Genomic DNA, 27,910 nt, shown 5'->3' on the forward strand with positions numbered 1-27,910 from the left:
CACACACTAGCTTCTTTTCATCAAATTAGATTCCCTGCTATTTTTAACACACTATAAAACATTCTAATTCATAACAAACAAATTAGCCACTAAATGAATGTTTATTTGTATTGGCCCATAAAAATTGAAACTAGCTTAAAGCAAGCGAGTGGCCATGCTCTTGATTTTTCTTTCATGCTAAAACAAATACACATTCGTTAGCAAACTAGCTTTCCTGTAAAAAAAACAAAAAAAACAAAAATGCTAGTTTATAAATAAATGAGCTTCATTTCTTTTTTCTAACGATGCATGTTGCAAATTATTCGTCTTGACAAATTGAGCAAGTAGCCGATCCAAATTTCTTGTTCGATAAGGTACCATTTCCACAGCCAGCTGTGCGAGCCACTACGATTATCCGCTTTTTAATTCTCATTCTAAGAATCGTATGTCTCCATGTCGCTTTCTTAACCGACATCTAATACAATTCCTGTAGCGAACCAGTTAAGTAGTCTCGCCGTTTCCCCGAAACAAAAGAATCACGAGGCCGCTCGTCATCTGACTTCTCCACTGGGAACCGGAGTGAAGTTCCCACAGCGCTAGTGACACTGAAGCTAATTTATTTTTCAATTTTTTTTTCCAGGCGTTAAGGCGGCCTGGACAATAAAAGCCTCTGACCGCAAAAAGAGCAGGAGACATGCTTGTTATCGCTTGTGAAATTGTTTGTTTACGTACAAAAATGCATGAATATACTTTACCTTGAATTAAAAATGGCCGCCTCGGGCCATGTCATGCTGGATTTTGTCTGACACAAAAAAGTAGGAAAAATGTCAATGTTTTTTGCCAGTGGTCGCAAATAATTAGATACATGACCTCAGTACGTTATTTTGATGAATTTATATCTCGGTCTCAAGGGTGCTAGTTCTAGATTTTATGCAATGGAGCTTGACTTAAAAAAAAAAATCATAAAAATTGCTGTACTAAAAATTACTCCGAATAAATAAAGTACCTGGAAAGGTTAGCTATAATACTAAAGCTAAAACGTATACAATTAAAAAAAAATACAGTTGAAATAGAATAGTAATTTAATAACATAATCAAAAACAATTCAAATAATTCAAAAGGTGACTCTGTACAAAATATTTATTCCAACTGTACAATAAAAAAAAAACATTCTTCTGATAACTTACATCTCAACTTTGCTTCTTCCGTGGATGTCATTTTATTTCTTCTGCTTCTCTCCTACAATCTATGAAGTGATACAATATGACAAAAGGCCCACAAAAAGAAAAAAAAAAATGTCACATGACCAAGTCTTGAAATTGATGCAGGATGAACTGTCTCTTGTCAACCACTGGATGGCAGCGCCAGCACTGAGCATCACGATACAGTAGAACACACACACACACAATTACTATCATTCGCACACTCACAGACCAAATACACACAGAGGCTCACTGCAAACATAAGGGAATTAAAAAAAAAAAAAAAGTGTGGCAATAACGGCTTAATAGGCTGTTGGGGGAAAAAAAAAATCCTGAAAAAAAAAGGTTTCCTTCATCTGCCTAGCAACAAGCAGCTATGCATTTTTTTTCCATTGGCCCATTGGCAAAAAAAAAACAAAACACAAAATCTGCCTAGTAACAAGAATGAGGGGCGGGGCTTGTAGCTTGATCTTTTTAGCCTCACATCCAAATTTATAACGTCGATAAAAAAAAAAAGAATGTCAGCTCACCTACGAATTGAAAAGTAACAACAGTGTTTTCAGAAAGTATGGCAACGCTACGAGGAATAAATAAGTAGCGCTCAAAATAAATAAGGCAATAAATAAAAAGGTAGAATTGACACGGCTGTGATTTATGCGTAGCGCTTGTAACGGACTGAGGCCCCGCTTAAATGTTTCGTAGATGAAAGGAAAAATAAAATTCATCCCAACAAGTAGTGTGACTACATTATGTCAGTCGAGGACAGTTTATATTTAAAAAAATAAAAAATAAAAACAAATAGTCACATATTTCAAGAGTAATATTTTACAAGACTAAAGCAGTCTGGAAAAGAAATCCAAAAACTAGGCTTGCAAATTTGCATGAAATCTCGACCTCACAAATTTGGTTCTCTCGAGTCAAACATTTTTTTAATGTGTAATCTTTGGAAAATACAATTGAGTATTTTTTTTTTATGTTTACAGAAAACTAGCGAAAAAGTTTTTTTTTTTTTTTTAAATTATTGCATGAGAATAAACTTCAATTCATGCAAAAAAAGTCATGATTTTATAATTAAATCCGTTTTGAGGGGAAAAAAGTTGTCATTTTTAGAGTATTAAAATATATTTATGAAAAATCCAAATGTCATTTTTCAGAATGTTGCAATTTTTTTTTTGCTAGTTTTAAAAATATTTGAGAAAATATTCACTATTAAATACATCCTAAGAGAATCGATCATGTTCTGACAAAATTTAAATATTAAAATAGTCACATAATTTGTCGAAAACCAGTCTTTCAACAGTTTGTCATACGTGACAAAATTTTGTTAATTTTTGGGAAAATGGCGGACTCTTCGGAGGCTAATTGCGAGAATAACCAGAATCTGAAAAAAGTCGTAAGCTTATAAGAATATTTCCTCCCTAAAAAGAAAAAAATCTCCCTCACAAGGAGTGCGACGACTGTGCCAGCAGCGGGCGTCGGTTTGTTTACGAAAAAGAAAAACCGAAAAAATGAGCCAAGGCAACAACAAGCGTGCAAAGATTTTGCCAGTGGGAGGCAGTGCATCAAAGACGTCGGAAAAAAAAAAAAAAAATGAAGTGGCAAACAAACCGCTGGCGTGACGACATGGAGCCAGCGGCGGAGGCGCCACACCAGTGTATGCGCTCGCCAGCAGGTGGCGCCAAGTATGCGCAGAGTCATTTCTTCCGCCGCGATTCTTCTATGGTTTCCCCCCCCCCACTCGAGCGGAAAGGGATGGAAAGAAAGACAAATTACTGGCTCTCGATACGAGGAGGTAAAGGTCCGACGAGGAGACGGCGGCGTCCCTCAGGGAGCGCGCTCGTGCCCGTAGTACCCCCGCCGGAGCGCCTCGGACGCGATGCTCTCGGCCGAGCGGCGCTGGTCCAGGTCCAGGAGGGCCTGCAGCAGCTGGTTGATGTCGGCCTTCAGGCCCTGCCGCTGCATCCAGTTCTTGAGCAGCTCGTAGACCTTGTCGCCGGCGGCGCCGCTCTCCGCCTGCCGGATGTGGTTGTCGCTCACGCCGATCATGCGGAAGAACTTGTTGTGGATCCGGATGTCCAGGTACTTGTCGAAAAGGTCGAAGCTCTTCTTCAGAGACTTCTCCGACTCTGCGGAGGCGCGCCGTAGCGTTAGCCAAAACGATCGGCGCGGACAAAAGTATGCCTTGTAAACATTAACAAAAGGAAAAAGCAATATCAAGCAACTTTCGAGAAATGTACACTATTATACGGGTTACAGGTTAGTCTGAATCTGAAAAAAATAACCAATGCATCAAAGTGAAATCAAAAAAGGTAAATCCGTATTCAAACTAGAAACATTTTTGATCATAAAGTGTTGAATTTTGAAAACGTTAACCCTTGCGCACACTTTGCTAACTATACATAGCATTTTTCTCTCTGATGTGTAAATGTTTTTAATAATTAAAGTTATCCGCGATTATTTTTTTTCCTTCAACCACTCAAATTGCTCGGTGACATCAGTTCTACCCATGCGTACGTCGGTTCAATTTATTCATATGAATTGATTTCAGCCTCTCGGCGCTAATCATTCCCTGATTTTTGTCGTCGCTCACGAGAGCGTGCCGATTATTTTTTGAGCTTAATCAAAATAAGACATTTGCAAACATCTGCTTTTACTTTGGAAAACGATGACCGAGCCAGCAACTGAGTACAACATCAACCCGTTGTATGGCTCTTTTTTTTTTCCTCAACGAAACAATACAAAATAAACAATGACCTTTTTCAATTAATTGATTAAAATATTGCTAGAATAATGGCGATTTTTATTTTTTCGTCTCCTAAAATTGACAACTCATTATAAGGGGTTATAAGGGGACGCTGTCGGCTTTTGAAAAAAAATGAAGGCTTTTAGGGGCGCCTGCTAACGCGGAAAATACGGTCAAATAAAGAACTCGTTCACTACGGGCTTAGTAGAAATGGATTTGGGGTGTTAATAGCCGTCAACGGCAGTGAATGAGTTAAAAAAAAAAACTGAATGGCTTTCTTGATCGGCGGACAATCGTTTTCTGAGAATGACGTCCTATTTTGGGAGCTCCGGTTAGGCTTTACGCAACTTGTGAACCGAGGTGAACCGCTGCGGCGTCTTCAATTAGTTTCTTGCTTTTCGCCGCCCGGGGGGGGGCGTGGCCTAGCCGCATTTCGCCGATTTTCCTACCTTGCAGCGGCAGCAGGCGGCGTTGCAGAGGATCCTCCTGCCGACAAGATGGGACGGCGTGAAACAGGCGTCCCGAACGCGGAGGCGGGGCTTTTCGCGAGCGCGCCTCACCATGTCGGCGGCGCTCAGCCTGCGGGCGACGGGGCTCTGCTGGGGGCTGTCCCCGGAAGGGGGGGCGGCGGGCGGGGCCGACAGGCTGGTCTGCGACGAGCTGGTGGTGTTGGGCAAGCTGTCGCCCAGCCCGCGGTCCTCGTCCTCCATGGGCGGCGACGCCTTGTTGTGGGTCATGCCCGCCTGCGTCTCCTGCAGCAGGGGGCGGGACTCCGGGCGGGAGGGGTCGCCCTCGAGGCCGGCGTTGCGGCTGTTCTGGCACTCCTCCGCCGTGGGGGCGCTCTCATCCTGACCCGGACGGAAAAAACGAAAACCGTTTCACTTTCTGTTGATGCTCATTCGTTTATTAAGACATGACGCGACACATGTGGCAGAAAAGGGAGTTGCGTAAGTGTGCACGCCCCCATGTACTCGTCGGGATGGACAAATGGGGCTTCGTGAAGCATTTGGGAAATTTTTGCATTCCTCTAGATGGCACTCGTAGATAGTTAAAAACTTGCCTTGGAACGGTGCTTTTCAATTATATTTTGGCAAGCCCCCCCCCCCCCCCCCCCCCCCCCCCCCCAGGAAGGAGAACATTTTTCACCCTCCTCCCCACGCTGACTATAAATAAAATAAAATTATTATATATAAAAATCATATATTCTTCTCAACATTAACAAAAGGAAAAAAAAAACACCTATAATCAACTTTCAACAACTGTTTTTTTCCAGCGTTTATATGAGTTACAGCTTAATCTAAAACCGAAAAAAACCCTGAAACAACATATTATTAAGAATTATTTTTAAATGTCACAATATTATAATAAAGTTCTTGTTTGATAGTTTTTCTTTGTTGAATGAAGTTGAGACTAAAACCATATTTTCCATGACAAGTTTTTTTTCCTTCAATTTTTGGACACAATGTGCATCTACCATTTTTTTTTAGAGAGAAAAATCAAGTGAAATTAAATTGTTTCCCATGTTGAAAACAAAAACGTTTGTTGACTGGCTGTTCACTTTCTGCACCCTTTGACCGAGTTAGCCCAATGTAAAGTTGCCAGTTAGGAACAGCTGTTTTGACACCTTACACCACAGTTACACAAACTTTTTTTTTTTTTTTTGGCCAAGAGCCCCCCTTCCCCCAGTCCACTGATCTGCGAATAATCTATCTGAGCCCCCTGCCAAAAAATAACAAATATTTGTTCGTTAAAAAAATAAAATAAATAAAAGACAGCGCAGTTATTATACAAAAAAAATGCTGAAAATATTGTGTAACGTTATAAACGGGTTATCTAAAGCGATGATTTTTACCCTTTTTTTCAATCATATGATTTTCTGCAAAATATTTTTTCTCCCCTCCTAACCAGTACCCCCTAACCAGCGTGACACACTTTTAATTGGGGAGAAAGAGATGAAATGAAACAGACTTTTGTGCCGTCTGTGTCTGATTTAATACAATTTGGAACAACATTTGTAGTGGCCTTTGGGTGCAGCTACTATATAAATAACAAAATAAAAGGCAAACAATGTAAAGCAAATGGAGCGCTATATTTTTCACAAAAGTTGCTTCATATTCCAATTAATTAGTTTTTAATTTGAAAAGAAAGCTGTACTGTTTTCCTCTTGCAATTATTCATCCATTTACTACCGCCGCTTATCCTCACACGGGTCGCTGGCTTGCTGGTGCTTATCCCGGCAGCCTTCAGTCAGTGGGCGGGGCACACCCTAAACTGGTTGCCAGCCAATCGCAGGGCACACAGGGACGAACAACCATTCACGCATCCAATCACACCTAAGGACAATTTTGGGTGTCTGACGCAGCTGACATGTTTTGAATGTGGGAGGAATCCGAAGGAGCTAGAGAGAACCCTCGTGGCCACGGGGAGAACATGCAAACTCCCCACAGGGAGGCCAAGCTGGGATTGAACTCGGGACTCTGATCTGTGAGGCGGAAGCGCGGCGCTTCCGCCGCAGCGAATACATTTTGAGACTTACGATGGGGATCTTGATGATTTCGCTGGTGTCGCAGTGACTCTTGAAGCCTGTGGAAATTTCAGCAAACCGTTACTCGAGGGACGACGTCGTCACGGAAACGCGGCCGGGCGCCGCACTCACACATTCCGTGGATGGGGCGGCGCCTGATGACGAAGCACCACGTGGCCAGGCCCGCGACCACGAGGATGACGAGGCAGCTCAGCAGGGGAACGCCTGCGACGCACGCCGGGCTCATTAGCGAGAAAAAAAAAAAAAAAAAATCGAAAATTAGAGAAGCCTTACTGATGTCCGCTGGTGAGGCGGGAGTGGGCGGGGTTCGGTCCAAAGGCGTTTGCGTGCCGGGCGACGGGTCTCGCTTTCGGCACACCGTGTTGGAAGAGTGCGTGCACTTTTTCACCTCCTCCTCGCCCGCTTTGCACCTGAACAACCAATTCGCGGTCATCGCCGCGTTTCCATTGGTGGAATTTGCGGAATGTTTTGGTGACTCACTTGGCGCAGCGTTTGCAGACTTCGCAGGCCTGGTCTGGCACGCAGAAGGTTCCGGGTCGGCACTGACACTTGGTGTCCGATGTGGTGGTGCAGTGCGCTGTTTCCATCTCGTCTGTGAGACACATACGCATTTTTTTTCCAAATCAACGCAGCACACGTGAATCTTCTGAGAATACAAACTGATTTTTGTCCAATATTTCTGAAGACTCTTGCATTTTCATCTAATTCCATAAATACCAGACTATTAACCACAGTTTTTTTTTCTCATTATTTGAGCCCTGCAGCTAATATGCCGCCGGCGCACCTTATCTGCAGGTTTTTTTACTAGCCACCAGGGGGCAATCCACCGGTAAAGTGTGTATCTCTTCAGGGTGGTGATTTAAGGAACAAATCAGAACTCTGTGACTTACAGTTCTGGTTTGAAATGGAGAATTCCGACAATCTGAACTCTTAATTTAATGCAGTGTTTCTCAACTATATTTTGCAAGGCCCCCCCTAGAAAAGAAAAAACTTTTCACCCCCCCCCCCCCCCCCCCAGTCGATGCACTGAATACACGTAAGATTATTATTGATGAAAATTGTTTAATTATACCTACACATGTATCCTTTTTAACATTAACAACAGAAAAACGCAATATAAATCAACTTTCAACAACTGTTAATGATTTTTATCGTGTTTATACGGGTTATAGCTTAGTCTAAAACATAAAAAAAAGAAGCAAGTGCACCAAAGTGCCTGAAACTGAAAGAAAATGATGAAAATGATGACTTTATTGCTATTACATTCCACATGACAAAAACAAAGCTTTTTTCCTGGGATCATCCGCGTCCCCCCAGGCATCACCTCGCGCCCCCCCAGGGGGGCCCGCCCCACTATTTGATTCTTGAATTTATTCTGAGAAAAATTCTGAAAATAAAGTCAAATTTCTGAGACCAAACAGAATTCTACCATTTTCTGCCACTTTTTTTTTGGTAGTTTGATTTTTCTTTGCCCTGCACTGCCTCAAATATTTTTCCATTTTTCTGCCCGAATCTGGCCAAAAACAGAAAACAGGTGAGCCATGACGTTTTGCAAGATGAACCTTTGCACAAAAACAAGGGTGGAGTTTTTAAGGTGGACTTTGGGGGCACGTGACCTGACTTAAAAGATGAATTTTCCCATGTAGGTGAAAAGAAAAGAGCACGGCAGGTCGTTAGGGCGTGGAAACATTGGGAGTCGCGGGCAAAGAGGAACGATTATCCCCAAAGTGCGAGCTGGCGTAACACGACCGCGCTTTTCAAGCGGGACACAAAGACGCCACGCCCGGGCTGCACCGGCCCAGGTAAGCCCCCCCCCCCCCCCCCCCCCCCCCCCCCCCCACCGTCGGGACCCCATCCCATTGAAAGGCGGCAACAAAACCACAAAGGACACGCCCTTTCTCTCCGAGTAACTTCATCACTCGCCATTGTCGAGGTGGTGCACCCACACACACATTTAAAAAAAAAAAAGAACACAAGGATCCACTTTCCCTAATGGTCTGGCGAGGAAAACAGGAGAGGTCTACTGGGAAGATTTACTTACGTGACTCGTCTAATTTGTTTTTGTATTTGCCATGTCTGTATTTTGTTTATGATATCTGGTGTTTTTGGGGTTGATAAAATATTTTCTATTTTTGTTTCTAGGTGTTGAGCATTTGGGCATTTTTCATTAAATATTTGTGCATATTTTTGGCCAACATTTTATTTTATTTTTCCACCCATCGTTTTTTGCAGGATTTAGCAAATGTTTTCTACACTCATTTAATATATTTTAATATTTTTTGTGGTTTTCAAACGTTTCTAATTTATATCGTATTGGCATATTTATCAAATATTTTTTATAGTTTCTTATAATCATGAGTATTTTTCTTTTAATATATTTGCATTGATCGCATTATATATTCATATTTTTAAGTCAAGCATTGTTTGCGCTCATTTTTTTTCCAGGAATGCTTCATCAAAAATATTGTATATTTTAGCCGTTTATTTTAATTAAATTTTGATTTCAACTTAATTTTCTGTTGCTTTAATAAATATTTTTGCACTTTTCCTCAAATGTTTGTGCATTTTACATTTTTTGGCTCTCATTCGCACCATTGTTGTTAAATTGTGTTGTCATTCTCCTTTGAATTTGCACTATTATATTTTAGCCTGACATTTATTTATTAAGAAAAGCACCAAATCTTGACACAAATATTTTGTAACTTTGGACGCACCCCTTTGTACTTGGCATGTCTTTGATGTCATTCTTGGTGGGTAAACGTTTTGAAACGGCATTCCAAGTGCGTAGTCTTTCTATCCAGGCCGAGTGTTTACCTGGTCGACAGTGCGTGCAGGGCAGGCATCGGTCCATGCCGTTGGAATGCTCGGTGTACGTGTTTCCTTGCTCGCAGGGAGCGCACACCCCCTGCTGGTGATCGCGTTGGCACTCCCTCTGCACAAATGTCCCTGATGACAGCAGCAAAAGCAAAATATTGTCAAAGTCAACAATATGGCGAGATTGATTTGGACTAGTATGAAAGTCAGACTTAGTCCTGGTACTAGATGGAAAAAGTCAAAGTTGGACCTATTCATTTCTTCTCATGGCTTCTGTCCTAACTTGAGTTTGGAAATAATTTATTCAACTGAACTTGTCCAAACTGACAGTATTTTTTGGACTATAAACCGTGACTTTTTTCTCATGATTTGAGCCCTGCAGTTTAGAGACCAGTGAGTCTTATCCTCGACAAAAACATTTTTTTTGTTCAATTTTTGCTGCTGCGGTCTATATGCCAGTGCGGCTTACGGTCTGGAAAATATGGTATTTTTGCAAATTTGTGTAATGTTTTGTATTTTTTTACGATTTTCACAATGTTTTAACTTCCATTTTTTTGTTGTATTGTCTGACAATTTAAATTTTAAATATTTCTTTGTTTTTTTTCCACAAACATATGTGAATTTCACGTTTGTCTTGTTTTGAATTGCTTTATTTTCGTTTTTTTTTTTATCTTTGTATTGTTTAATCTAATGTTTTGCATTTCCTCAAATAAAAAATATAGTTCTTTTATTAAGTGATTTATTCAGGTTAATTTCTCCTATATTGTTTGAAAATTTTCAATGAATTTTTTTATCGCCATCTTGTCTAACAATTTTGGATTATTCTATAATTTAGCATTTTTTCCAATATCAATATTTCATCTTTTTTTCAGGGTTAAGTGCATTGAAAATTTTCTGCTATTGATTGATTTTTTTTTTAAATGTAGAAGTTTACATTTTATCGTTTTTACACGCACAAATACATGAAAAGTTTTGTACTGTTTTGATTATTATTTTTGCATTTTTCATCAAGTATTAGTGGATTTTCACTCAAACGTCGGTATTTTTCTATCTAATATTTTTGCATTTTACATCAAATATTTATGCATTTTCTCGCAACATTTGTGTATTTTTCATCCTCTGATCTCTTTTGTAAGCTTTTCGACCAGTTACTCTCCATTTTTCCTGATCTAATATTTGCATATTTTCCCCATACATTTGAGTTTTTCATTCTTTTTGCGTTGGTTTCGGCAAAGCCAATCACAAAGCGAACGTACCGGCCTGGCAGTTGAGGCAGCAGAGGCCTTGGTAGTGGTACTGCTGGTTCTCCACACAGATCCTGTGCCGGCGCAGGAGGGTGAAGTTCCTGAGGTCATCGCCCGCGGCGGCGGCGGCGGACCACTGGGCGGCGGGGGGCCGCTCGGGGGCCGCCCGGCACGGCGAGCTGGCGAGGAGGAGGAGCGTCGCCAGCAGCACCTGAGGCGCGAGGCGACAAAAACAAAACTTTACTTTATTGACGCGGAATGCGCTCGCACAGACCAGCTCATTCAGCAGTCACATCAAAGACGGAGAAGATTCTTCACGGGTCGCCTTCTGTCGGCAATCTGCACGGTGATTCGGAACATCTGACCGGAACATCTGCCGCCGGAACGCAATTAAAGCGCGCGTGTGACGCTACATGCTAACGGCAGGCCAGTGCCACATCACATTTTTTTTTTTCTCATCCTTTTTTGGGGTCACAGGTGAGCTTGACCCTATGGGGGACAAATCTTGACGGTAACACCTTTGCACAGAGTTTTCAATGAAGCACAGAACATCAAACGCCTAACAGGAGGTCTCGAGCCAAAAGAGTTTGAAGCCAAGGCAACAAAGACGCCGTCAAGTATGAAACAAGTTTCTAAATATTTGCGCAAACACAAAATGTATCATTTGTTCTTGCAGTCATTTGATTTATTTGGTGTGCTGTGTGGGCCAAAACCGAAATGCTTAAAAAAACGTGTCTTTGCTTCAATAGCTCAGATCCAAATGTCAGCCTATTTTTGATCAGAAAGAGTTTTGTACTTTTTCCAATGTAAAAAGCACAAAATGCTTTTGTTCAGAAGTGTGATCGAAAATGTTTTGTTGTTGCTCTCATCACATGCAAGTGATAATTTATGATGTTTTTTTTTTTTCTTTTGCATCTCTTCTGTCACTTCATTTATCATGCGTTTGGAACAAACCTGAAAGACGAGAATCTGTAACGTTGCTGTTATGCAAGTGATTAGGGCTGGGAAATAAATTGAATTAATTTGAATAAATTGTCCCCAAAAAAATTGAAGAATTGCTAAATCGTGATATTGTTTTGCAAAAGTGGCAGAATGCTTGCCGAGTGGTTACAAGACGTGTTTACAGTAGGAACTAGCACCTTAATTAATTTAGCGGGAGACATTCTGCGACCCTAGATTACCCTAACATAGAAAAAAAATCCAAATTAAATTGATACCTAGTACTGCAAGCTTAAAACTCATGAAAAATACTTCAAAATACATTTTTGTGATTAAGTTAATCGCCGCATTTAAGTAGGTTAGGCACAAGCTATGAATGTTACATTTATGTTAAAGCATCTAACTCATTCAATCCCAAAGACGTATTTATACGTCTTTGCGGTCCAGCATTCAATGTGCAGAATTAAAGTAATTGATTGAAGTAATGAATTACTTGAGGAATTAACGCATTCACCTACTTTAGTACCTGAAGTAATCACTTACTTTAAAACCCAATTACCTATTAAATGTATACACTTATTAATTACTTAAGTACTTAATTACCTAAAATAATTGCATACACTAATCGATTACCTCAGTACTTAATTACCTAAAATATTTGCTTACTTTAGGTACTAAACGAGATACTAGGTACTAAAGGAAGCAATTAGTAGCTAGAGTAATCAATTATTTTGGTACTTAAATGATGATAAAGTAATCAATTACTTACTAGTACTTAATTATAGTACTTAATTCACCATCCATTTTTGACCCTCCTTCAGCCAAACACTAGAAAAATATATAATTGATTACTCGGGATTACATGTCTCAACTCAAAAATATTAAAATTCGTCTTTGCGATTGAAATAGTTAAAATGAATATAGATTGTCTGAATTGTTTCCAGTGGATTTCGCAAAAAATGAAACTAACCTTTTAATGAATTTTTGTTGGGTTTATTACTACTATGAATTAAATTCGGTTACCATCGTTACCGGGCGATTCGGTGGAGCGGTGTTTAGCACACTGGCCTCACAGTTCAGGGATCGGAGTTCAAATCCACCTTCCTGTGTGGAGTTTCCATGTTCTCCCCGAGCCCGTGTGGGTTCTTTCCACGCCAAAAACACGCATGGCAGGTGTACTGGACATACTAAATTGTCCTTAGGTGTGATTGGGTGCGTGAATGCTTGTTGGTCTCCGTGTGCCCTGCGATTGGCTGGCAAACAGTTCAGGGTGTCCGAAGTCACCTGGGATAGGCACCAGCAAGCCTGCGAGTCTTATGATAAGCGGCTCTAGAAAAGGGATGAATTGATTGGATAACATTGTATATTTGTGTTTTTTTCTAGTCCTTTTTGGTTTTAGTGTTCAGACTGTAATGCTAAAATTTGAATTTATCACCGTGCTTTGAGTTTCGGATGCTGACAGCCTAGCATAATCCCCCCCCCCCCCCCAATATCTTGACAGAAGCAACGGTGTTAGCTAACAGCGGCGTCCGACGCGATGGCGCAGCTATTCATTGGGCGGATAATGGCAGTCTTGTGTAGGTGGGCTTCCCAGAAGAATACTGGGCCGTGCTCCTTTAGCGAGGCCCCTCAGGGCACTGCAGTTTTTCTTCGCACGCTTTTCAGCGCGTCAACGTGAGAAGGGCCCATTCACGGGCCAACAACACGCTTTAGTGTCTCGACTTCAAATGACCCACATTCTTCCAACGCGGATGCTTTGAACGGCGCGACATGCGACACCGACGCAACGCGACACCGCCGGGATAAAGGGGAGGCTGCGTTGGAGGCTTTTGTCTCGCACGACACCGCGCAGAGATCCTTAAGTTGATTTTAAATCCTTTTTAATAGCTTCAAATTTTGTAAAAAAAAAAAAAAAAACCCTGCTGTAATCGTCGACCTTCACAATCATCTGAGGTCATAAAACTGCGCATTAAAAACACTTTAAATCAGGGGTCTCAAACCCATGGCCTAGGGGTCTGTTTGCTGTCCAGAGGTTGATATTTTGTGGACCCCTACTACACCAACGTTTAATATTATAGGCACTTTGAGATTTGAGATGTAAAATTTTATTTAGCACAATGACAAAAATTGTCATGGATGCAGATGATGCATCAACGTGCATTGGTATCATACAGTCCTTCTTAAACAATGGCGCAGGTCAGCCAGGGGAAAAGTGTGTAACTGCAATAAAATAAGGATTAGCATCATTTTTGTATTTTTTTTTTTTCATTTTCAGGCCCCTTATTTTCAGTGTTACACTAACCTGTATAAACCCTGTTATACAGTAGTTAACATTTGTTGAAAGTTGATTTTTAATACCTTTTTCTATGTAAATGTTAAAAAAAGATCTAACTTTATATATAACTATAAAAAAGGTACACCTAAACAAATTTTACAGATAATCTTAGATGGGGATTGGTTGGGGGGGGCAAACCCAGGGAAAATGTTTTCATTTGCTGTGTGAAGTGTAAATGCAATAAAACAAGGATTGGCATAATTACATTTCAGGCACATATATGCGCTTGCTTATTTTTTTCTGCTTTAGACTAACCTGTACCCTGTATAAACCCTGTTATAAATAATTATTTGTTGAAAGTTGATTTGTATAGCTTTTTCTTTTGTCAGCAGAAAAGGATTCAGTGGCGATGCACTAAAACAACTTTTACAGATACTAATTTTATTTAGCCGGCACTGTGTGTGTGTGTGTGGGGGGGGGGCTTCCTAAACAATTGGGAAGCATTAGTATAATGTCAGATATTTTCCTCGGTGTCATCAGCACACCCCCCGCAGGGGGTCCCGCCCCACTATTTGAGAAGAGCTGTCCGCATAGCTTGTAAACAGTATTTTAACACCTATCCCTCACTAAAGCATTTATAGGGATCAAAGGCTGCACTTCTAGGACGTTGAGAGACAAGTAAAAATGGAGGCCATATGCAAGAGGCCAAAGAGGACGCCGACGAGGGAGCGAGCAGGACTCCTGGAGTGTTGCCATGCCTTGTTGTTGGGAAGAACTTTTCCCTTCAGTCTCTTGTCCTGTGAACCCCCCCCCCCCCCATCCCATACTGCCACCCTTCCCATCCTCCTCCTCCTCCTTCTGCCTCCTCCTCCTTGATGCTCACGTCAAACTTTCCAAAGTGGCTGCTAGGAGTCACAATCAGGCCTTTTACATCTATCCAAACATTGGACGCAGGCAGAAGAGAGAGGAAAGGCGGGCGATTGGGGGGGTGGGGGGGTAGCAGCGGTCGAGCAAGACTTGAACACTGCACGCTTGTGTGAGCGCGCAGCGGGAGGCGGGGGGACAGGACGTCAAACACTTGATGAAATTAAGGCTCGCGTGAAAGTATCTGCGAGGAAGCACATGTGCGCCGCGGACATAACAGGAAAAAAAGAAGGCCTGGGAAAAAAAAAAAAAAAAAAAAGACAACTGGCGATCCCAAAGTGCAACGCTACACCAGTACGACAAGAGTGCGACGTCGCAGGAAATGTTGGGAAATGGTCGTTAATACGAGACAACGCGTGGGCGTCAAGCAACTGTTTGGTTCACTCATGCACAGATAAATTTGTGGCCACAATAGCGAGGGACGGCCGTAAAAATGTTGAACGGTTATAAAGTTTTTAACCACTTTAAAGTCACTAGACGAAGCTAGTCTAAACCAGGCTTGTGCCGTTGTCGTAGAGTATTGATACACCCTCATTCGACTATAACAGTCAAAGTTTTTATTTTTTTTAACAAATTCATGACTATTTGAACATAGGTAAAGTTGGCAAGATGAAATCATCAAACGAGTGGAAATTTGTTGGCATTTTTTCGCTACGTCTGTTTAGACTGCTGCAAGCAGGTTGCGATTATGACGCTAGCACTGAGCTAGCCTTAAAAGGTGTCTTCATTTTTGATCAATTGAGAGCAGTCTAATGCAGAACATGGCGTTTAAAAAAAACAAACAAACAAATGTTAGATACCTATTTTAAAACTTTTCACATGCATTATAAGGTGCATAGAATAGAAGCTACAGTAGTGGCTGGGGTTGCGTTATGCATCCACTTGATGGCGCTGCGCTCAAGAAAACGTCAACAAAACAATCAGATAAATGTCAAACTTGATTATTCGACAATCAGAAATTAAGAAAAGACCATTTGTGAAAAGCAGCTCGCATTTATTTTGTTTCCGTTCAAGATTCAGCGCAGTCAAGTCTGCATGGGTAATTAAGACTGATTTAAAAAACAGCAGCCGCACTGAGTCTACTCCTTACTATCAACATTCCCTCAAACACAGCTTGTAAGTTGACATGTTTATCCACATTGGCGGCGTCAAGTTGAAATGCGCTAGCAAAAACAGAGAAGGCGCGGGCACATAAATACTTTTGGCTAGCCGCACTGCGGCAGCACCGAAAGCGAGGCGGTGGCGGCAGGGGGTGACCGTAACCCCGGAGCAGAAAAGCTTCCAAAGCCACAAACCCTGGAGGTGGTCCAGTCCACTTAGCACAGACTGCCATTGTGATGACGATGTTAAAGCAATTAAAGCGGCAATCAAATGAAGGAGGAGGCTTGTCAAGGCCTTCCTCTGAAAAGGTTCCTCCACCGAGGACAGGACATCCGCAGAGCTGCTTATCAATGGGCCATTTAGCTGGAGGGCGCATCCCCGAAATGACTGTACAAACAGGCGGCGGGCGGCGAACAAAAGGAAGGAGACGTTTATTCAATATTGTCCAGATGATTTTAGTCGGAGCGGGGCTTTAAACGGGGACGATGTGTCCCCTATTACTGGGCCGCAATCATGCTTTTCTCATTAAGCGCTAATCGTCCAGCAGCATTGCTCTCAAATTGGCCAACGCGCACAGGGAAAAAGAGGTGCAAACGGGTCAATACTAACATACCATTGCTTATATGACTAGCTTTGTAAGGCAAATCAACTGTCCCATTTGAATTGAATGGAAACATTATTTATCCGTTCCAGACTCTCAAACTCACCAACACATTTTTTTGCAATGTTTTCTTTTAGGCTAAAAAAAAAAAAAGCACTCTACCAGGTAAGGAATTCAGTTTTACAACATTATTGGATACTTATTGGCTACTTTGATTATGTATTAGCAATTATATATATATATATATATATATATATATATATATATATATTAGTGTGTGTGTGTATTTTTGACAAGATATTCTATTTTTGTATCCTATTTTCTATCCTGTGTCAATTAAACATCCTATTTATCAACATATTTTTGAGATCAGATTTGTGTTTTATTTTGGTGATGAAAATATTGCATACGTTTTCATGATAATGTATGTATCACTTGTTTTTTGTGTTAGTATAATGTGTATTTTTGCCGAACATTTTTTTCTCCTCAGTCTCCCTATGTGTGCACCCATCAATATAGTATTTCTCGACACTATGATGATAAATCATCATTTGAACGGTAGAGCTTTGGCTCCAGTCTTGCGGCACCCCAATGAGTAAATCCCCGACGCCGTCACTTTGCTGAGACGAATCGTGATACCAAACTTTCCTAGCGTTTCATCTATAGCTCAAACAGTGGAAAAAGTCTGCCGCTGCCGTTTACGCAACGCAGTTAGCCTTTGAGCGCTAGCCAAACAGCACTAGCGGCGTGATTTGTTGCTCCAAGCCAAACAACTCTACTGGATTCCAAACAGCAGGCAGCTGGGAGGTCAAAGTCAACAACGACTCCAACCAACCACTAATCACCAAACCCCACCCGCTTTCCGCAAAGAGCAGCCCAAAAACCGAGCGAGCGCCTCAATTCTTACAAACGAGTGACATGCCTCTCGCCGCCATCTCCTTATCGCCGTCGCCTCCCCCGAACCGCGAGCGCGGCGAGGATCCAAACGGCGGCCATGTTAACACGTTACAGCTGTTTCTGACAAGCCGCCGAGCGCCGGGCTCAAAGCCGGATTGACGTGCGCGCGTTGAATGACGGCTAGGGGCGTAATGAGCGTAGTGAGTTCAATTATGACAAGAATGAGTGCTTAATTGAAATAGGCTGCTTCCAACCTCATCGAGGCCTACAAAACAACTGGCAGTGCAGCTCGACTGCCGCCAAAAATTCACTGAGCAAGTTGCGTGGGTGCAGTTGCCACAGTACACGCAAAATGAGTATTAGCTAGGGCTGGACAATTTACAATATGTTTAATTAATTTGATTAAAATGGCCGTTTTAGAAATCAAACACTTGAAAATGATCTAAAGCGAGGTGGAAGAATGCTAAAGGTTGGTTTAGGAGATGGGTTTACAAAAAAGTACAACCTAATGTGATGTTTTTGGAGGTTATGTATGAGCTGTGAATAGCTTTTTTTCTGCACAAGATGTGCTTATGACAGTTTATGTTCAAACCGTTTCAAAAATCAGTATACTTTGTACCTTTTCTGAAAAGTTTGCATTTTTTTTTACAATAAACACAAGTACAAAACTTTGAAAGCACCCTCTAATTCAGTGTTGTGAATGATTGATATTCTGACTAGGTTAATCCCCCCCCCCCCCTTTTTTTTTTTAGCAGCTTTGCACATCTTGGTATAATGTCAATTTTATGATGTGGATGATGCTTAATCACCTAGAATGACTTTCAGTTCACAGCTGTTCATTACAGAATTAATCAATTAATTCATGTATAATAGCTTTACCCATCTTGGTATTTTCTCAGTCAACTATGAAATGGCTGATGCTTGATGACCTGAAATGACTTTCAGTTCACAGCAGTGCATTTGAGAATCATAAGCTCAATTAATGCAGAATAGCTACGCGCATTTTGGCATTTTCACAGTCAACTTTGTGATCATGGTTTATGATCTGGAAAGCCTTTGCTCACAGCTGTACATTTTCAAGAATTAATAGCTTAATTGATTCACGTATAATAGTTTTTCACATTTTCTCAGTCGGATTCATTGATGTGGATGATGCTTTATGACTAGATTGGAGCTCAGTTGGAACAGAGATACGATCTTGATGAACTTTTCCTGCTATGTTTTAAAAATGGATGCAAAATACCAATGCAAAAATATGCATTTGTGTCCATGGTACTAAAAAGGTTACGCAAAGGCTAGTATACTTCTTGAAGTTACAGGGTCTTTTTTGGGCCCCTGTAATTAAATTGAGACAATAGCTCCGACGGTGCACACTCCAACACAATAGTCCCAGTTCCCGGGCTGGCAATGCGCTTACATAGTGACTCAACATCGAACATGACATTGAATGTCTCAGTCGTTACTTGCACTCTGTGTGCATCTCCCGCGGCGACTCGCCGGCGTAAAAACTGCGGTAAAGTGTTGAAGTATGCGTGTACAATAGCGTGTAGAACGAGTGCACGAGTGGGAGCGTGTGAAAAGCGGCGGCCCCCTCCTCTCAGGGAGAACAGGAAGCTCAGACAATACAGGGGCTTCATGCGCCACAGTCACCCCCCCCCAAAAACGGCCGGCGCATTGCATACACACACAACATATCCGCCGGGCAGGATATTTTTAAACCCAGCAATGCTTGCGGCCCCGCGACACACATTCTTGAGTTTCCTCAGGAGGTGAGCGCGTGTCGCTCGCAGGTTCGGCGACGTCGCCAAACAATCGACGCTAATGAGCGTCCAGGCGGGCGCGTGGCCCCCGCTGATGCCAAACGCACGAAGCCGAGCGAAGCCCGCTGGGAGTTTGCCAGTTTTTTTGTTTTCTTAGCTCGGCCGAAAGGACGGCCGATGAACGCAGACACACAGTCAGACATGTGCGCGGCCCGGGGCCACGGGCGGAGCTTTTCCAATCTCGATTAAGGCCCGAGCGGCCGCTCACAAGACGGCTGGCAGTGTCGGGGCCGACGACACCAACGTGAGGGGGTGACTAATACATTGAAGAATGCACAAGGAGCCGCCGCTTTGGCCTGGCAAATCACATTAGCGCCATCAAAGTAAGCCTTTGTGTTGCCACGTCTAACGTCACAAAGGCATCGCCGCAACAATTTGACATTTTCTATGTCGAAAAAAAAAAGGATTTGAGTGCACATTAGCGCAGTTTTATCAAGTTCCATTAAGTCCCTCCAAACAACTTTGAGGCTAACGTACACAGAAATCTTGTGGTCCTAAACTTTAATCATCTTTGATCATGTTTCAATCCTTTAAATGTAATTGAAATAAAAATCAAAGGGTCAAAATGATAATCAACAATAGCACATTGGATCTGTTTTTTTTCTGGCGGAGGGAAATGAAATGAATCAGATTAAAAAACTGGCAAAATGTGAATGAGATCTAAAAAAAATGGCCGACTTCTGTTGAGTTTATATTCAGGAGCATTCAACTAATAACACAGTATATATTGTAATAATATTGATTATTTTCTTAGCTGTAATGTGTGTGGAAAAGTTCAGATGATTTCAGAAACGTTGAGACCAACTATATCAGCATAATTTTCCTTGGTCATCAGTCCGTCACCGTGGCAACAGCAGTTGAAAATTTGAAAATAACTGATGAAAAAACACTGGAAAAAACAATCCAACCTATGCTAAGCTATGAAGGCTTGACACTTGAAAGATAACATAAAAGTGTTCCATATAAGCATCAATATTTCAAAATGAATAACTCTGAAGAGTTGCCGTAGTGGGAATTGGTTGATGCTAGCGATAAACAGCTAACTATATTTGGGAAGCTGAGGTAAGCGCGCTACCACACGCCTCACTATTAAGACTAAAGTTAACAAAAAAATCAGAAAAACAAGTAATGAAGACATTTTTTAATAGCCGTTCGCGTCGGTGCATGTTTGCGTCCGCTTATTGGAGCAGCAGTGTGTGTTTGTGTCATCCGTTACTTAGCAGTCCAGCTAAATAACACTGCCGTCCGCCTGAGGCAATTCTGTCAAAGATTTACGAGACTGTGTAGTAAAACCCTTTATTAATAAACATGATGAGCAACACTAATGAACACTAAAGTAGGCCGACGAGCGATTCCGCCCTTGTGAACCATTGATGTCATCCCGCCCAGCGTTGGAATGCCGCCGCTGCCCGGGCACACCTGAACAGGTGACACTTGCCTGAGTGAGTCCACCGCTCTACGATTGGGCGAACCGGTCCCCTTAGCAACAACCCCTCCTCCCCCACCCCCAATAATCCACCCCGTTGACATAGCACCTGTGCCGGGAGTTGCCGGCCGGTTGCATCATTCCGCGTGGCGCCCATAAGCTACGCTAGGTTTTGCCCGAGCATGTCCCAGATGTCCGTCTTGCCCTTTTCTGTACTGTGAGGGGGGGGCGGGTGTCAGTGGACATGAGGGGGGCAGCATTTCCTGTGTGAAACCACACCCGGGCAGACACACAAGAGATAGACATCAAGTTTACAGTTGCAACTGATGCCCCCTAATATCTTGGCATGTGTGTACAGGAAGTGGACGGGACAGGCAGGCACGTAGGCGCGCTATCTGTGCATATGGGGGGGCGGGGGGGGGGGGGGGGGGGATTAGCCTGCAGGCAGAGTTGGTGTGTGTGGGTGGATCAAGGGTGGGGGTCTTGTTTCCTTCCAGTCCCCCCAGCAACAAGGCCACTTGGCGAGGCCTCCGCCAGAATGTACTGCGGTTTACATAAAAGATAAACAGTGACGTCACTGCCCGAAACGCGGAGAGGTTCAAACTAGTTTCTGAGGTCTTTGACACGGGGCGACTGGGGGGAGGGGTTGTCTTCACATGACAGTCCACTGATGATAATGTGACAAGGAGTCACAAATAGCGCGCGCTAACCTGAAGTCAACAATGCAACACTGCACTCATGCCAACACTTTTGCGATACAGCAATTAAGTGATAAGGAAGCCGTTGGAGCATCATAACGGAATTCTACTTCACTTTGTTCAATAGGTCATTTGTCAAGGGATAGGCGAGTATCGACAATCGTAAACAATCGTAGCCAAAATCTGCTCGTTGAGGTTAGTTAGGATAGTTTACTCCTCGCAGATCATTCATTGTGTCAAGTTCAACTTGTTCTGAGTTTTTATTTAGTATGACAAACGTTAAGGTTAATTTCAGTTATCTGAAGTTAGCATCATTCATAACAATGTGACAGCTAGCAGTTGCTAGCTTGATTAGATTGATAGTTTGACAACAATTCCTTGTCGTGTGAATGACTCTAATCATTATGTTACAATGTTAAAATAAATCAGTGGGGGCCTTGTTGTGGTTAGTTTTCTCTCTTTGCGTCATAACCCGTCAAATTTGTTCATGCCTACAGTTGAGGTTGACCATCATGTAATATTCCAAAGATCTATGCTACAGAAGGCATCCCCAACTACTTGTGACATTTGGAGGTTAAAATGTCATTCACTCACCGTCAAACGTCAAACATTTGTTGTGGTTGCAATCTGGTTTGTTTGTCAGTGCTCAAAACGCGAGTCGTTGCATTTGTCAACCTCGAGTCATCTGCCGCCGCCTTTTGTGGTTTGTTTTGTCTCTTATGTCAAACGTGTGTTTGCCAATGCTAACTGTTTTGTTATGTTATGAACGGGGGATTGTTTCGTCAAATTCACTTTTTACATTCTGATATCGGCCGTCAGTTAGCACGCGTTTGCTTCAGTGCTTTTTACTTTGAAATTTTGCTTTCTGTTGGCTCTTATGAGTATTTGTACTCTTATGAGCAATGCATGATATGAATGTCTGGACTATATAACATTTTAACTGTGTTTGGCCCAAGGAATATCTAAAAATGTCTGGTAGTAAATGAATTAAACACTACAGTAATAATTACTTTATGTTCTTAACTACCTAATGTAATTACTGATAGTACTGTAGTCCTTAAAGTAATCAATTACTACCCCTAAAATCATTGATTAATTCAGTAATAATTTTTGTACTTCATTACTTGTCCAAAGGGCCACATTATTTTTTTACGTACAAATGAAACATTGTAAAAATCTGTCAATTGAGAAAGCAGTTACACATTGTCTATTTAATGTAGCTTTGTCAAGACTTTCTTTTAAAATTAGGATTACTTTTTCACACTTCTCCTGCTGTCTATCGTAAAAATTGTCATCACTTTTTAAAAAAAATACCATTGCAGGCCATATCAAGTTGTAATTTAAGTATATGCCACGGGCCGCTAAAATATGGATGCCGGGCCACAAACGGCCCTCACGCCGCAGTTTGGACACCACTCACCTCTTATTTTGTTAGTACTTGATTGGCTAAAGTAATCAGTTAGTAACTCAACGAGGAGCAGCCATTTTTAGAGACACTAAATGTAAAAAAATACAAACATGTACCTGGGAATTGAAAGTATGGGCTCTTGAAAATATGTAAGGGCATGTCTTTGGGATTGAATGAGTTAATCTATCTGTGCAAATCACATACAGTAAAAAAACACATACATTTAAATCAAGAGGGCAGAAGTACACCTGTTGCAATTCATACAAGTCCTGGCTTCCTGCCAGTATTTTAACATTAATGTTCCATTTAAAAGGCTAAGCTTATACATTGAGTGAGTTAGTTTGAGAGTAAAAAAATAAAATAGAATCAGCATGATTTAAATATTCACACTTTTTGGGGAGGGGTGACATTTTTCTGGTGTGACTTCGGACACCGATTAACTGCACTGTAATTTTTCTCACACACATTAGCTAAATAGTTAACTTGCCAGCAGGCGGGCGGCTGGTTCCGGTTCTGTCTGCACCGGCGGCACTTCACACTGTCGCAAAAGTTCTTCGCAATTCGCCCCTGCCGCTCTTACAACTTAATCGAACACTTTTCGGCCATTTTTCATGAATACTTACCAACAGAACACAAATATACAATGAATGGCATTTCGTGTGTTTTTACTTACGCAAATCTTCCCGACAGCCGGCCCGGTGTTCATTACGAAAACGTCCGTGGGACTTCAGCCTAAAATGTCTCTGGAATCGCGGTGTTAAAAAAAAAATGAAATAAAAATAAAGAGGAAGAAATACGCAAATCCGTCAGCCGACTTCTCTCATGGGTAGGACTTGTCAACGGCTTACCTTCACACTTCCCGACTGCCGGCCAAACTCAGCTGCACTGATTCCTGCCTCTGGCTCGTTCGGCTGCTGTGACGTCACGGATGCTACAACCAATCACGGTGGGTTTGACAATTGAATATTCATGACGTAGGCGATCGATACTCTTTTCTCAGCCAATCTCGGTGAGGTTCATGAATTATTCATGACATAGCGGGTCACAGTTGGGGTTCACTTTTAAACAACCAATCACGAGGAAGCTTATTGAATATTCAGTAGGGGTCAACGCTAAACGTTTCGCACAGTGAAATCCCCAAAATAACACAGCGCTTTTTACATAACATCAATAAAAATACGTTTTCGAAACACGTTTTGCGAAGGAATGTAATGTATAGAGTGAGAGTTTTTTTCAACTATAAAAAACTGGACATTATGTGCTATAAAATAACACTTACTCAAAATAAAAAATAATCTATACCGCCATCTTTTTTTTTTTTTACCCCTATCTTCTTTAGCTTTGAGGGGGGAAAAGTAGCAGAAAAGAAGAGAGATAACTGAGATTTCCTGCTTGGGCTAAAATTATATTTGATAAGCATTATGAAACAAACAAAGCGTAACAAAGGGAATCTAATATAATAAAAAGCATTATGATACAAATCATCTCCTCTTTCCGGGCCCCGGGTAGGAGAAAGTGCAGTAGAGTCACTGAGGGGGTAATGCAAAGTGTAAATTAAAAATATGTTGAAAATATGTATCGTAAATAAAGAAGTCAAGAGAGGAATGTGTGCACTCCATTTAATGGGATGCTGTGTTTGTTCAACATCAAAAGACATAAACATCCTGTCCAACATGTCTCCGCCCAAAGTTAATCTAATCACACTGCATCTAAAGTGTTGCCTGTCTGTTTAAGTGTGTGAGTGCAGTGGATATAAAAAGTATAAACATCTCTGTTAGATGGTATTTTTCCATGGTACACAAAATGACATGAATCAAAATTGTTTTCAAAATCTTCTCTATTATTAACTCATTCAATTCCAAAGACAGATTTTGACGAGACATTCAATCCTAGGTATTTTCTTTTTTTTTTTCCGATTGCTGGTAGTAAATGCATTATGAACTGAAGTAATCAGTTACTTTAGTACGTAAGCGATTGCAGATCAATTTCAATTAATTTATTTCAATCACAAAACTAGCATTTGAACAATAGTCGCTGGACTTTTTTTTTTTTTCCCAAATGTATTTGTGCAAGTGTGTAGTGTGTGTGTTCTCAGGAAATGTGGACAAATGCAATTATAGCCCGGAATGCGGGGGTCATTTGCAAATACAAATAATCGTGGCAACCCAGGGCGGTGTGAAGGAAGCAATTACAGCCATTTTGCGTACGCCATCGCGAGATGCATCATGTTCGCTTTGATAGCTTGTGATTGATCAAAGGGTATAAAATAGAATTTTGATGCACACTTTTTTAACATAGCCGTGTGGCAGTTCTGCGCTAAAGGTGCACTTTTCCTGCCTGCTTTAGGCCATTGCTGTGTGTGGTTGCCGCAAAGCAACAATCGACATTTCAAAATTTAAAAAAAACTAAGAGGAAGCATGTTAGCATGTGCAGATCTTCATGTTGACAACATAGCTTGAATTAACAGATAATTCATTCTTTAATGGTTATGTTTGACCAGTACTTAGCTATCTATGCTAACACTTAAATTACACACTTTTACTCATTTAACAAAAGCAAAGAAAGAAAAGAAAGAAAGAAAACTTCTATTTCCATCTTGTTAGCCAAAGAGTTGGTCGAGTGCTAATGTAGCTAGCTTGCAAACCCATCAATTGCTAGTTAGCTAAAAACAAAAAAACTAAAAGCACGTATGTTAGCATGAAGCGCCATGTTGACTTTGTCAGTCCAGAAGCAACACAGCTTGAGATAGTTTATCAGGTGATTACATAATTAATGCTCATGTTTGCTAACAGTGATTACTAGTTCACTTAGATATCTATGTGAAAACTACTGGCGCGTTTGTGTGAAAAAAATGTTATTTGCAAGAGGCTAACTTTGAACAGCCTCTATCATCATATACATACTTTTATACCCGAAAAAAAGAGAAACACTTCTATTTTCTTTATGTAATAATAGTCAAACAGGTGGGTGAGTGCTAACGTTGCAAGCTAGCAAACCCGGCACATCTACTGTGAGTTGACCTAGCTAAAAAAAAAAAAAAAAAAAACTAACTGTATGTTAGCATGTACCATTATGTTGACATCCATTGTCTACGAAAACACAGTTTGAGTTAGCATAACCAATGATTAACTAATGTTAATGTTTGCTAACAGTGATTACTGGTACACTTCGCTATCGATGCTAACACTCAGATTACACACTTTTGCCATTAATCTTGTAGTGTAAAAATCTTAACGGTGAATCATGTGAAATTATGTGAAAATATGTCCCGCTAGTCTCTTTTCACACAGCCGTAACGGGATACATTTCACACCGTTCACACAGAACAGCAACATGGGAATAAAGTTAGCTAAAGTTAGGTACAGTGGACATTCCGAGAGTTTCTTTATAATTGACACAACAGGTCTGAAATGTATCAGCCTGTGCCTTTCACACATAATCATGTGAGGCGTGGGAGGGAATAGCGGAAAGCCGTCCATACCGGAGACATATCTGAGTGGCTAACGCTAAAAGATAAAGCTCTGCAGTGAAGAATCTGTCAAAGAAAGCTTATGTATGTGTGTGTGTGTGTGTGTGTGTGTGTGTCTTGGGAGCACATCCTGTGTTCTCCTTCAGGAGGTCAAGTACTGACGACGTGCTGAAAAACAGGAAGTGTGCTGCGGAGTTGTCGTGGAGCTCATCCTGAGCTCTTCGACAATTCACAGAGAAAAGACGCAATCATTCACTAGCAGCGGCACTTGTATACCAATGACCTTGGGTTAAACACCTGTGTGTGTGTGTGTGTGTTAATCTGTGTTTGGTATTAGAAAACTTGTAGAAGAATGGAATACATATACTGTACTGCTGTTACATTTTCAGAATATTAAAAACGAAATGTTCTATCTATCTATCTATCTATCTATCTATCTATCTATCTATCTATCTATCTATCTATCTATCTATCTATCTATCTATATGCTAGTAGCTAGGATCTAGCTAGCTAATTCAGAGACGAGACGCTACTGTACTGATTGCAGTAGCGAGCTAGCTAATTTACTTACTCGCTACTGTACTGACAGCATCTACCTATCGAACAATTCATCGATCGATGTCTAGATACCAGTTAGCTAACAAGTGGCTAGCTAGCTAATTCACTGTGTATCTGTGAATCAATTGATCCAGGCACTAGGTAGCTAGTGTCTACCTAGGTATTTCGCTAGCTCACTGTATTTGTAGTAGCTAACTAGCTAATTTGCTTGTTACTGTAAAAGTAGCTAACAAGCAAATTAGCTAGTTCGCTAATAACTAGCTAATTTGCTTGTTAGTTACTCTATCTATCTATCTATCTATCTATCTATCTATCTATCTATCTATCTATCTATCTATCTATCTATCTATCTATCTATCTAGCTAGCTATCTATCTATCTATCTATCACACGTGTGTGTGTATGTGTGTGTGTGTGTGTGTTGGCAGCGATACACAGCTTGACCTGCTGACCGGCGGCGGAAAAGGCCGACAAAAATGAAAGGAAGAGAAACCTTCCTGCGTGACGTCCGCCGGGTATTGTTTTTGCCAGCTCTGTTTAGGAAGGTTTGAGGTGAGAGGAAACGAGGAAAAAAAACTAACAAACTTCAAGTTCGCAGGTGCTAAAATATAACGCGACAATGTTGACACAAGGTAGCTGGTTTTGTCGCTTATGTCATCCAGTAATGTTGGCACTAGCTAATAACTGAAGCATGTTGAAGGGACTGCAGCCTCCACATATTTGTCTTATCTTGACTAGAAACAGCATAGGGCTGTCTTCTTTTTTTTTTTACCTTGACATAACTGGGAAAAAACATAACTAAATGCACAATGATGAACAATGATTTACATAATAGTTCATTAAAACCAGCCTAATAGGTCACCAAATGCTAATATTGCTAGACAACAGTGGCTGCTAGCATATATGTATTTATTTTGACTGAGCAAAACAGGTTTTGCGTCAATATTACTAACGTGAAAGTGATTGCTAGTTCACTTAGGTGCACATGCTAGCACTCATACTTCATAATTTTGCTTTTGAAGTAGTTTTCGTCTTAGTTATCATCAGATAGCGCTTTACGAGACACGTTCTAGTTTAAACATTTTTGCTATCTTTTAGCATGAGGTTGCTACTAATTTGTTGAGGATCTTGTAGCCAGTGTCGTTAGCATCTTCTAGTTAGCATCATGTGACTAAGCTGTTAGCTTGCTTATGTTTAAATCTGCTGCTCTTGTGTACATTTTTTCCTAGATTTGCAACTTATAGCTGATGTTCTTGTTATTGGGCAGC

General features: G+C 41.2%; 1 protein-coding gene across 1 annotated transcript; it reads right to left on the reverse strand.

Moving 5' to 3' along the window:
* Positions 1-1,101: 1,101 nt before the first annotated feature.
* On the reverse strand, positions 1,102-23,471 carry LOC148411909 (tumor necrosis factor receptor superfamily member 10B-like). Its single transcript, XM_088435748.1, has 10 exons — positions 23,290-23,471; positions 10,540-10,738; positions 9,284-9,415; positions 6,950-7,061; positions 6,743-6,879; positions 6,581-6,673; positions 6,461-6,507; positions 4,485-4,772; positions 4,374-4,410; positions 1,102-3,307 (listed from the first exon to the last, which is right to left on the reverse strand). The coding sequence occupies exons 1-10, from the start codon at positions 23,320-23,322 to the stop codon at positions 3,006-3,008; spliced, it is 1,380 nt and encodes a 459-aa protein (XP_088291874.1). The 5' UTR covers positions 23,323-23,471; the 3' UTR covers positions 1,102-3,005.
* Between the last annotated feature and the right edge of the window lie 4,439 nt (positions 23,472-27,910).

Source organism: Hippichthys cyanospilos, chromosome 15, assembly GCF_059441005.1.
Source record: "Hippichthys cyanospilos isolate Australia breed blue-spotted pipefish chromosome 15, RoL_Hcya_1.0, whole genome shotgun sequence".
Lineage (NCBI taxonomy): Eukaryota > Metazoa > Chordata > Actinopteri > Syngnathiformes > Syngnathidae > Hippichthys > Hippichthys cyanospilos.

Bases quoted from the DNA above. Each gene is read 5' to 3' on its own strand.
- LOC148411909 (XM_088435748.1), bottom strand. From the start codon at position 23,322: ATGAACACCGGGCCGGCTGTCGGGAAGATTTGC. The intron at 9,416-10,539 runs GTACGTTCGCTT...TGCTGTCATCAG, and splicing joins CTGCCTCAACTGCCAGGCCG to GGACATTTGTGCAGAGGGAG. The intron at 6,674-6,742 runs GTAAGGCTTCTC...CGTGCGTCGCAG, and splicing joins CGCCTCACCAGCGGACATCA to GCGTTCCCCTGCTGAGCTGC.